Source organism: Trichomycterus rosablanca, chromosome 1, assembly GCF_030014385.1.
Source record: "Trichomycterus rosablanca isolate fTriRos1 chromosome 1, fTriRos1.hap1, whole genome shotgun sequence".
NCBI lineage: Eukaryota > Metazoa > Chordata > Actinopteri > Siluriformes > Trichomycteridae > Trichomycterus > Trichomycterus rosablanca.
Window position 1 is genome coordinate 79,857,891 of NC_085988.1, and position 12,699 is coordinate 79,870,589.

The 12,699-nt window shown below is 40.2% G+C and overlaps 1 protein-coding gene across 1 annotated transcript in view; it reads left to right on the plus strand.

The window, feature by feature from the left end:
• LOC134328769 (uncharacterized) overlaps window positions 1-12,699 on the plus strand; it is a 71,258-nt gene that overhangs the window by 25,832 nt on the left and 32,727 nt on the right. Inside the window, exons 22-26 of the mRNA XM_063010025.1 lie at window positions 2,382-2,474; window positions 4,447-4,641; window positions 5,899-6,141; window positions 9,231-9,387; window positions 11,871-11,984. Of these exons, the coding sequence (XP_062866095.1) occupies window positions 2,382-2,474; window positions 4,447-4,641; window positions 5,899-6,141; window positions 9,231-9,387; window positions 11,871-11,984 (802 nt within the window). The remainder of the gene's footprint in view (window positions 1-2,381; window positions 2,475-4,446; window positions 4,642-5,898; window positions 6,142-9,230; window positions 9,388-11,870; window positions 11,985-12,699) is intronic.

Here is a 12,699-nt window from a genome sequence, read left to right on the forward strand (position 1 = left end):
AAATGAATGATGTGGTATTTCAGATTAGTGATACACTGCCTGGCCAAAAAAAAGGTCACACACTCTAATATTTGGTTGGACCGCCTTTAGCTTTGATTACGGCACACATTCGCTGTGGCATCGTTTCCACAAGCTTCTACAATGTCACAACATTTATTTCTGTCCAGAGTTGCATTAATTTTCCCCCAAGATCTTGTATTGATGGGAGATTTGGACCACTGCGCAAAGTCTTCTCCAGCACATCCCAAAGATTCTCAATGGGGTTTAGGACTGGACTCTGTGGTGGCCAATCCATGTGTGAAAATGATGTCTCATGCTCCCTGAACCACTCTTTCACAATCTGAGCCCGATGAATCCTGGCATTGTCATCTTGGAATACGCCCGTGCCATCAGGGAAGAAAAAATCCATTGATGGAATAACCTGGTCGTTCAGTATATTCAGGTAGTCAGCTGACCTCATTCTTTGGTCACATAACGTTGCTGAACCTCGACCTGACCGACTGCAGCAACCCCAGATCATAGCACTGCCCCCACAGGCTTGTACGGTAGGCACTAGGCATGATGGGTGCATCACCTCAGCCGCCTTTATTCTTACCGTGATGCGCCATCACTCTGGAACAGGGTAAATCTGGACTCATCAGACCACATGACCTTCTTGCATTGCTCCAGAGTCCAATCTTTATGCTCCCTAGCAAATTGAAGTCGTTTTTGCCGGTTAGCCTCACTGACAAGTGGTTTTCTTAAGGCTACACAGCTGTTTAGTCCCAATCCCTTGAGTTCCCTTCACATTGTGTGTGTGTGGAAATGCTCTTACTGTCACTATTAAACATTTCCCTGAGTTCTACTGGAGTTTTTCTACCATTTGATTTCACCAAACGTTTAAGTGATCGCCGACCACGATCATTCAAGATTTTTTTCTGACCACATTCCTTCCTCGAAAATGATGTTTCTCCACTGTCCTTCCACTTTTTAATAATGCGCTGGACAGTTCTTAACCCGATTTTAGTAGTTTCAGCTTCTCCTGAGATGTTTTCTCTGCTTGATGCATGCCAATAATCTGATCCTTCTGAAACAGATTAACATCTTTTCCACGACCACAGGATGTGTCTTTCCACATGGTTGTTTAACAAATGAGAAGCTACTCACTGCATCAGTTAGGGTTAAATAACTTGTTGCCAGTTGAAACATAATCACCCATGCAGTAATTATCCAATGGGAGGCTCTTACCTATTTGCTTAGTTAAATCCAGGTGGTGACCTTTTTATGGCCAGGCAGTGTATTTTGTTAATACTACCATGTCACAATTGTTCAACCCTCATATGCCAAAAGAGTGGAAAAGAAAGTTTTGAGCACAAAAAACAAGGGTGCTTTTATGGCTTCACTCTAATACAGGGGTGCCCACACTTTCGTGGCTTGAGATCTGTTATTTCAGTTGACACATCATCGCAATCTACTTTTTGAAAGGTTGGCCTCATCATTTTTTTTAAAAAACTTTGAAGCTTTTTTAAATGCGCTTCAGTTCCTATAGTGATATTCAGCTTTACAGGGCAAGTAACTGAAAAATCACACTAACCTTATTCTGATGATTTACACTGAATAGTGTCAGTCAGGTTTATGTAGTCTGGACAGTAGCTGCTGATGCCAATTCTTAAGTAGCTTCCAAGTGTTCATCAGTAAGAGTGGACTGAGATTTAGACATTATTTTTATGTGGAAAAAAGTTAATTCACACAAGTAGGTTCATCCAAAAGTGCTGGACATGTGGCACTTATTCATATGTTTGGATATTTTTCCTCAGCCAGCAAGTTCCAAAACTGTCCAGCAGAGGCGCTTGACTTTATATGAATGTTAGATTGTAGAGTTAAAATTTCTGTATGTAACATGAGATCTGATTATTTTTTGTCAGCTTACTCCAGTTATGAACATCTTGTCATCTTTGCAGTGTTCTTGCCCAAATTAAAACGTTTGAATCTCTTTGTGCTTGGTTGTGCACTCATCTTCACAAACAGTGTAGGTTACAACAGAAAAAATGCAAAAATGGAGCAAACTGGTTACTGATGAATGAAAACGTTATAGATTAGCTGTGCTTTAGGCGGGCTGAGGAGTAGTTATGGTAAAAAACAATGCAAATTAAAGAAACAGTGGCCACATTTTATGTCAATCACGTTGAGCTGTTTGAATGAGGCGCAATCTACCAGCGTGTACTGTGCGATCCACTGGTAGATTGCGATTGACGTATTGGGGACCCCTGCTATTATACGTACATCTTTACTCTGTTTTTAGCCCAGAATTTTTCAGCCTGGCATATTCAGTAAAATAAATCTAAGGTAAACACAAAATTATTGTGTGTTTGTTTGTGTGTGTGTGTGTGTGTGTGTGTCAGGATGTCGGTGGGCAGTTTTCTATTAAATCAGAAAGTGTACCTTGTTGTGATGAAGCTCTGACCTGCTCTCGCTCCATCACAGTGGAACTCCAGGTACGTAGATCAATCTACATTATTACTAGTAGACTCTGTGCCTAGTTGTATTACAACAAAACATTTATTTACTTGTTTATTGATTTACTGATCAGTGTGCTTTTTACCATTAATTAGTATTATTTTCAGATCATAGGCAGTTGGGATGAGATATTCTTTTTTATTTATTTATTTATTTATTTATTTATTTATTTATTTATTTATTTATTTATTTATTTATTTATTTATTCATTTATTTATTTATTCATTTATTTATGAAGACATTTTGGCTTATCTCTCTTTATCTTCACAAACTAGTTACGCAATTCTATTCCCAACTATTTGCACCATCCCCGTCCTGGCCACAGAGGGCAGAAAACTGTCACACTTCCCCCTCCATCAAGCACCCACTAAGATAAGATAAAATAACCCTTTACACAGTGGGGAAGGGTTAGCAAGGCACTCAGTACAAAAAATAGACAAATAAGCAGTACAATATATACAATATAAACCTTTTCAATAATAATAAAAAAGTCAAAAACTCTGTTAAAGTGTGTGTGTATGTGATCTACCGGTAGCAGTGCTGGTTGTATAGTCTAACAGCAGCAGGAAGGAAGGACCTGTTATACCGCTCCTTCACACATTAAGGTTTTTTGACTAGTAGCTGGACGCTTCTTATTCACAAGCCAGCAGTGCACTCATACACAGAGCTTCATCACACACATCACATAACTCATGCTAATCTCTGCATGAATCTCCCCATCGCTCAGACCACCTTAGCCAGTTGTGAAGATTATATGTAGCAGTGGCAATGAAGAGAAGCCCTGTCTAACCTCATCACTCTCAGACATGGCAAATTGTGTCTGTTGGACAACTGGCCAATTTGGTAGCACTGTTAAAATTTTTTTATTGTTATTTATTATACAAACCCCATTTCCAAAAAAGTTGGGACGTTTTGCAAAATGCAATAATAAAAAAAAAACTTAAATCTTTGCTGATACAAGTAGAAAATATTCCCAATGTTTACACTAATCAACTTTATTGTAGTTTGTAAATATAATCACATTTAGAATTTGATGCCTGTAACACTCCAAGTTTGGACAAGGCAAAATAAATATGAATAGTTGATAGAATATTGAAAATTGAGTGTTTTGACACAGTCCACGATAAGAAGGTGAATTAGTAACAGGTGATGGAATCATGATTGTGTATAGCGGGAGGTTTCACTAAAAGCTAAATCTGTACCAGCAATGATGGGCCATAGTTTACCACAATGTTCCAAGTGTGTGTCAAACTCAAGGCAAATCCGACCCTCCACGTCATTCTATGTGGCCCGCAAGAGCTTAAAAGATGTATGATTGTGTTAAAATACACTGTAAAATCGTACATAAACTGCATCTCCCACAATGCATGCTGATTTTGTGACTGCATCCCACCACTGGTTGGCAGTGTTTCTGCATCAGCATTCAACAAGTGATGTTGAGAAATATTTACAAATAATCCCAAAGTGTTCAAGAACAGAAAATTGAAGCAGAAGGAGAATTTAATGATGATGGGAAAGTGAAAACAAGTTTGTGCTTTAAGAAGAGAAACCAGTATGTGTCTTGTGTTATGAGGCGTGTCTGTGGTAAAGCAGTACAATATAAATGTAGATATACATTATAAATATACAGTATAAATTTGGCATTTTGACACCAAACACAGAATTTCGCCTCCAAGAACGACAACAAATTGTCCAAGACTTAAAAGGCAACTGCAATCACAGCAGGATACGTTACAATCGGCCCTTTGAGGGCCACCATAATGCAGATGTGGCCGTCGGTGAAAATGAGTTTGACACCCCTGATCTAAACTAAATCTTATGTATTTTATTAGTCTTCTTTCTTTTATTTGTTAAATTAAATAACAAAACAGTGGTTGAATACTTAAATGTGCATATTATGTTTTTGCATATGATGTGAAACTTACATTCTGTTTGTACCTGGTGAAACAGAACGAGGTGATTTTGGTTCTGCGTGATATGAATGTGACTGAGAAGTTTCTGTCAGGCTGGAGTCTCAGTACTCAGCAGCTCTATACCGTACACACCGTGGGTCTTTACTTCATCATCGATGTACCTGCTATGAATCTCACTGTGATCTGGGACAAGCAAACTCGAGTCAAAATTGAGTTGAAGGCCAGCTGGAAAGTAAGTAGCGCTCTCTCAGTACTGCTAATGAAACACATGTCATGTCTAGGGTTGCCAACCGTCCTGTAAAATACGGAATCGTTCCTTATTTGGAAACTAAACGTGGTGTTCCGTATTGAATTTATACGGGACGCGCTTTGTTCCGTATTTTTATCAATGGGAGAGAAATGCTGCAGATTAGACTGAGACAGGGCGATGTGTATGAAACAGAAGGAAACTGCTGCTACTGTGGTAATTAGAAAGAGTTTGGTTATTATTGTAAGTAGTTTTCACTTTTTAGACTTAGTAACGCTGTGTGTGTGCAGGCTTATCAGCATAACAACCTGTTCATTACTCCGCTGTTTAAGTAGCGCAGTGGGCTGAGCGCATCGCGCATGTTTTTCCGCCCTAGGTTCGAATCCGGCTTAGGGCGAAACTAAAGTAACACAAGCAGGGCTGGCGCTATGGGGGCGCTATGGGGGCGCTGGGGTGGGCATTGCCCACCCAGATTTTCACACTGCCCCCCTAAGCAACGCAGTCCAGAACCGGGTCTGCATGTCAGTGTAAAGATGGATTATGTAAAAATGTTTGCACTATTGAGAAAAAATGTTACACGATGTTCTTCATGCATGTTGTTTTGCCTAAAATATGGTTCTGATTTATTATTATAAAGAATGAAAATAATAAATGTTAAACAGCCTAAATAAAACATTTTGATAATGTTCCTATGATGGTGTAAGATCCGTTATATTTTTTATAGGTGCAAGCATAACCGCCTACATCCCCCCCCCCCCAACACCCCCACTCAGGTAAACACCCGCCAAGCCACCCCACACCCTATGCCTTTCGCCAACTCGCCAGCCCAGGGTGTTCCTTATTTTCAGTTCTGACAGTTGGCGACCCTAGTCATGTCTGTAAGTCAGATGCTAGCAAGCTAGATAACTCAGCAATTCTAAACAGTTAAAAGAACAAAAGTGAAATACATCAACACAGACACCAGCTTTTTAACTGACTGCTAAACGTGACCTTTTTATGGAATAAATGAGTCAGTTTGTAAATATTTAATAAAATGCCGACGCTTTATTCTGCTAAAAGTAATTAGCAATTAAATTTGTATTCAAATTCATTGCAGCAAAATCAGCAGGTTAAACGTCACCAAATTTTGCTTACCAAATGAATTAGAACCAGATGTATGGTATACAACCTTGAATGTGTGATTGTGTCGTACTGTACCTCATGTTCGTCTTGCTTACGTTTCGTTTGGATGTGGACTGACAGGGTAAACTGAAGGGTCTGTGTGGTGACTTTGATGGGAGGTTAGTGAATGACATGACGACGAGAAGCTCCTCAGTGGTGTTCAACACAATAGAGTTCGGCAACAGCTGGAAGGCGGCCGTGCCCCCCTGCTCGGATGTGACCCATGAAGTGTTTCCCTGTGAGCGCCACTCGTACTGCTCAGCCTGGGCACAGCGCCGCTGCATGATCCTACACAGTGACACGTTCAAAGACTGTCAGCAGAAGGTACCAGCTATACTTTTACAGCAACAAAGTGCTTTTTATGCTTTAATGGCTCATTGTTTGGTATTTACTGACAGTTTATCAGTATAATTAAAATCTTTCGAATCAAGGTTTATTTGTCACATACTACACATGATATATATGATTTTGAAAGTGAGTACTGTACATTATAAATGTATTAGCTAGCCAAATGAGCATACCTATTCAGCCCTACACTCACTAAGCACTTTATTGAGGTCACCTATCTTTTACGTACCTTCAGTAATTATTTCTTAAGCTACACCTACCATACATATGAGCTTATGTTATACAATCACTGACTGACAACACTGTGGTGGAAAAACCCTTAATAAAATACCTGAGAGACTGAATTGTGAGTAGAAGAGTTTTAATCTTGTCTGCAGAGAAGGATCACATTGACAAACTCTTACAGAGAGACTCTGTGAATGTGATAACACAGGAAAAAATAAACACCCTTATACACCAATTAGGCATAACATTATGACCACCTTCCTAATATTGTGTTGGTCTCCCTTTTTCTGCCAAAACAGCCCTGCAACTGTGCTGCACTGTGTATTCTGACACCTTTCTATCAGAACCAGCATTAACTTCTTCAGCAATTTGAGCTACAGTAGCTCATCAGTTGGATTGGACCACACGGTCCAGCCTTCCCTCCCCACATGCATCAATGAGCCTTGGTTGCCCATGACCCTGTCGCCGGTTTACCACTGTTCATTCTTTGGAACACTCTTGATAGATACTGACCACTGCAGCCTGGGAACACCCCACAATATCTGCAGTTTTGAAGATCCTCTGACTCTCATTGTTCCTGCTTCCAACACATCAGCTTTGAGGATAAAATGTTCACTTGCTGCCTAATACAGGGGTTGGACAAAATAACTGAAACACCTGTCATTTTAGTGTGGGAGGTTTCACGGCTAAATTGGACCAGTCTGGTGGCCAATCTTCATTAATTGCACATTGCACCAGTAAGAGCAGAGTGTGAAGGTTCAATTAGCAGGGTAAGAGCACAGTTTTGCTCAAAATATTGCAATGCACACAACATTATGGGTGACATACCAGAGTTCAAAAGAGGACAAATTGTTGGTGCACGTCTTGCTGGCGCATCTGTGACCAAGACAGCAAGTCTTTGTGATGTATCAAGAGCCACGGTATCCAGGGTAATGTCAGCATACCACCAAGAAGGACAAACCACATCCAACAGGATTAACTGTGGACGCAAGAGGAAGCTGTCTGAAAGGGATGTTCGGGTGCTAACCCGGATTGTATCCAAAAAACATAAAACCACGGCTGCCCAAATCACGGCAGAATTAAATGTGCACCTCAACTCTCCTGTTTCCACCAGAACTGTCCGTCGGGAGCTCGACAGGGTCAATATACACGGCCGGGCTGCTATAGCCAAACCTTTGGTCACTCGTGCCAATGCCAAAAGTCGGTTTCAATGGTGCAAGGAGCGCAAATCTTGGGCTGTGGACAATGTGAAACATGTATTGTTCTCTGATGAGCCCACCTTTACTGTTTTTCCCACATCCGGGAGAGTTACGATGTGGAGAAGCCCCAAAGAAGCGTACCACCCAGACTGTTGCATGCCCAGAGTGAAGCATGGGGGTGGATCAGTGATGGTTTGGGCTGCCATATCATGGCATTCCCTTGGCCAAATACTTGTGCTAGATGGGCGCGTCACTGCCAAGGACTACCGAACCATTCTGGAGGACCATGTGCATCCAATGGCGGTGCCGTGTATCAGGATGACAATGCACCAATACACACAGCAAGACTGGTGAAAGATTGGTTTGATGAACATGAAAGTGAAGTTGAACATCTCCCATGGCCTGCACAGTCACCAGATCTAAATATTATTGAGCCACTTTGGGGTGTTTTGGAGAAGCGAGTCAGGAAACGTTTTCCTCCACCAGCATCACGTAGTGACCTGGCCACTATCCTGCAAGAAGAATGGCTTAAAATCCCTCTGACCACTGTGCAGGACTTGTATATGTCATTTCCAAGACGAATTGACGCTGTATTGGCCGCAAAAGGAGGCCCTACACCATACTAATAAATTATTGTGGTCTAAAACCAGGTGTTTCAGTTATTTTGTCCAACCCCTGTATATCCCCCCCACTAACAAGTGCTGTGATGAAGAGATAATCAGTGTTATTCATCTGTCAGTGGTCATAATGTTATGCCTAGTCGGTGTATACTTTCTTCAGTGACCTTGTAGGACAGTGGAAGACTCCTGGCAATCATGCCTTAAGCATATCTACATTTCCTAAGTAGTTATTGATTATGTATTACTACTTCTAGTGTAAATTAACATTTTCTCCCACAACACACCGAACACTTTGTCACACCTCTGTACCCCATTAAGCATTTAAAAGAGACCCCCAGTGAACCACAACTGCCCAGATGTTATTTGGATGCTGTGCAGTTTTTTGCACTGCAGTGACACTAATATGGTAATAACATGGTAGAGTGTGCATGGAACCATTTTATGGCAATAACATGAGTGTATCAGGTCTTTGCGTATCTGTCTTTGCTGCATAACCCAGTTACAACTTTGCTTTCTAGAATTCAAAAGACATGCCGCTCAGGTGGCGCAGCGGTGAAAACACACGCTGCAACCAGAGCTGGATCTCGAATACATGGTATCGAATCCAGCTCTGCCTTACCAGCTTGAGGCTGTGTGGCAATATGAACAACGATTGGCCTGTTGTTCAATTTGGGGGCGGGACAAAAAGCCGAATGTGGGTCTCTCTCTGTCAGAATGGTGCAATTACGACCTCTGCTGGCTGATTAGAGGCGCCTACACAGAGATGAGGACGGAGTGCTCTTAGAGTGTGTCTCTCCACATGCAATGCTAGGTGGCACAACACTGATCAATGTGTAGGTGGCAAGATACATACGGCTTGCTGCTCATATGTTGGAGGGGATGTGGGTTAGCTTTGATCTCCTCGGTCAGGGCAGGGTTCGGCGTAGGCAGAGAGGAAGCACGATGCAAATTGGACGTGCTAAAAGGGTAGAAAAAATAATTATTAATTAATTGCACATCTAACTTTTCCTATAATGTGCAGGTGGATCCCGAGCCTTACTACCAGGCCTGTGTACTAGAGTCATGCTCTTGTGAGTTTGAGGGCAAGTTTCTAGGATTCTGCACAGCCGTGGCAGCATACGCTGAAGCCTGCTCAGCCCAAAATATCTGCATAAAGTGGAGAACACCCGACTTGTGCCGTATGTACTATTACATTTTTTTTTTAAATGTATTAACTACTGTATATACACTAATGTATTATGTACACATGTATTTATTAGGTATTTACATGTATTCACAGACATCGTGTAACAATTTATGAGCTATGACTGGACAAGAGGGGCGGACACACGCAGAGACGTTAAAACAAAAGTATTTAATAATAACAAAAGATAAGACTATACTAGACAAGACAAACAAATAGTGACCTATGCTAAATGTTACAGCTCACCTAAACTAAACACATATGAGCAAAGCTAAAGCTAAGCTAAATGCTAATACTAATCTAAACATACATGAACAATGAACCTAAGCTAATGCTAAACTAAATGCAATGCTAAACATGAATTCTAAGCTAAACAGGAACTAGACTAAGACAAACAGAACATGAGCCAACAAGACATGAAGACAAACAGACAAACCGGCTAAAACAAACAAACAAAGACTAAACAGTTTGTCTTACAAACAAAAGGCAAAGGCAGACAGACAGACACAGACAGATAGACAAACAGACACAAAAGCAAACTGTTGCATAGCAAACCAAACCGACAGCGTTAAATCAAAATCATGCACTGGAGAAAGAGCAAACCAAATCAAAATAGTCTCCAATTAAAGATTGGAGACTGCCTCCTTGAATACACAGATAATTAGCCCTCAACAAGGTTCAGCTGATGTTAATTAGCAGGGGACCAATCAAAAAAGGGCCGTTGACTTCAGGCTAAACACAAAACAAGATGTGCTCCTGGAGTGGGGGGCATGGCACATAAACAAAGTTCAGGAGCACAGAGGCTTGAATCGTGACACCTTGGCTATTTTATCCGGTACGCACTACATTTTCAAACATTTTGTAAAATGTAGTGAAAACAAGAATCAAGCTTTTATTTAACTGACAAAGCACAAAGGAAAGATGTTCACTGTTTTCAGAGACCAACTTTTTGTAAATATAAACACATTTAAAATTTAATGACTAAGACTCACTCAAAAAAGTTGGGATGGTGACTTGTTTAGCGCTGCAGTCTATCAGCTTTCCTTTAAATTGTTAATGGTTTGGAAAATGAGGACACAAATTGTTGTGGACAAAAAACATTTCCAGTGTGCAGGACATTTAAGACTGGGGTGGACAACAGAACAGAGATGTTCACAAGTCACAAAATACGAGTCTGAGTCGAGTCACGAGTTAACATAATAAACACAAAACATATATCGGAAATGTAGCGTAGAAATAAACAAATAATATGTAAGTTCAGATAAAAAACAACAGATTAGCGACTGTATTTTGCCGTTTTACTTCGTGCCTTTACTTTCCTAGGTACCAGTAGATAAAAGCTTAAACTGACGTTTTGTTTTCATTGCAAATCACAGCACACCAACCAAAATCCAAAACACAGCAAAAAAAAAAAAAAAAAAAAAAATCCATAACCGCTGCTTACCTTAGCTTATGTTGTTCCAGATGCTATTAAATTTATCAGCGTGTGTCCCATTAGGAATATAATCCGTTATTTTGTAAATGTGCTTATAATTAAAAACCTCCAAACTTTTCCAGGTTCTGAAGTAAAACATAAACTTGTTAGAAAGCCAATCAAGCGTTTTATTGACATCATCTGTGTGACGCTGCAAACTAAATACATGTAAATAACAGCATTTCTTACTAATAATTACAACCAGAAAGTCTGATTGCTTCAGAAAGCGTTTTTTTTTTCCATCATTAGCGCCCATTCTGTAGGAGCGTTCATTCACATTATCTGTTACTGTGAAGTGCACTATGTAGGGTATTCCACCATTATAAGTGAGATTGCAATCCAAAAGAGGGATCTCTGCAACAGAACAACAACCCTAAGCATAAAGCATGATGCCAACGAAACACTGGAGTGTTAAAAACACCTGAAGTGTTAAATCCAGGACCTCAATCTGATTTGGAATGGTCAAAACTTCCTTTTCTGTGATATGACCTTGTTACTGCCCCACCTGGGGATCGAACCCAGGACCTTCTTGCTGCGAGGCGACAGTGCTACCCACTTAGCCACCACGCCGCCCCAACCCCGAGCTGTAACACAAGTTTAAAAGTGAAACAGGAGGAAAATCCAGATAAACACAGATACATGTGGAGCTTTCAGAGGGAATCTGATGGTTATTCTGCACAAATGCAGATGCGTCTCATATTCACACTTTGATAACGTATTACCGCACCACTGAACAAAGCAACTGTTCATTGATAATTTGAAATTAAATAAATACATTTTAAAAAACAAACTGAACACGTTGAGTTTAAGGGAGACGTTGAGTTTCATGGTACAAATTTCTCAACAAAAGACATTGAGTTTCAAAGATTTTAAGTTTAGGGGATGTTGATTTACAAGTTACCACTGTATTAATGAAATTCCTTCCCTGTTTATTGTAATGTACTACTTTAGTGTTTGCTCTGTGGTGCGATGAAAATACATTGAGCGTGTTCTTTCTTTCACAGCCGTCTATTGTGACTACTACAATGAAGAGGGTCAGTGCAGCTGGCATTATGAACCATGTGCTCCTCGAATCAACACTTGTGGGAAAAACAGCAGCTTTACTGGAAAGCTTGAAGGTCTTTATTCTTTTGCTCTTTTTAAGATTTCATGATTTAGGTTTCATGTGTGTATTAAATACACATATTACCTATATATTACCACATATTACATAATACCTGTGAAATACATTTTGTTTATTTATTTATACCTTCCTCAAATGCAATCAGGGATCCCACAGCAGCAGAAGACAAATTGACCACGCTAAATCAGGAGAAAATGGGAGAAAATACTTAAATAAATAGAAAAAAAACTTTTCAGTAAATACTAAGGTGTAATTTTGATGCATTATCGTGAATTGTCTCGTCATACCTGTCAGTAGACTTGCAGAGTCAGTTAAAATTCCTAGTCAGAATACACATCTGCTATGAACCGTGCTAAAACACAGTGCGGCTGTGCAGAAAGATACTACAATTCCACTTCGTTTAACTCCAGAAGAAGTTTAAATCCTAAACAAAGGATAAAATATCAGATCAAAACAAGTCTTTGAAATTTACGTTTAAAAAAAGGTTTACCATTTGATTTAGTTCTTTTAGAGGTGTTTTAATGCAGTGATATATTTTTGTCGATATTATAATGGGTGACAGGGCTGCACTGATCTTCATTTCAAAAGCATTCAAATTTTCAGGCCGCCCAGGTGGCGCACGCTGGAACCAGAGCTGAGATCTTGAATACATCGTATCGAATCTCAGCTCTACCTGCCGGCTGGGCTACATGAACAACAATTGGCCTGTT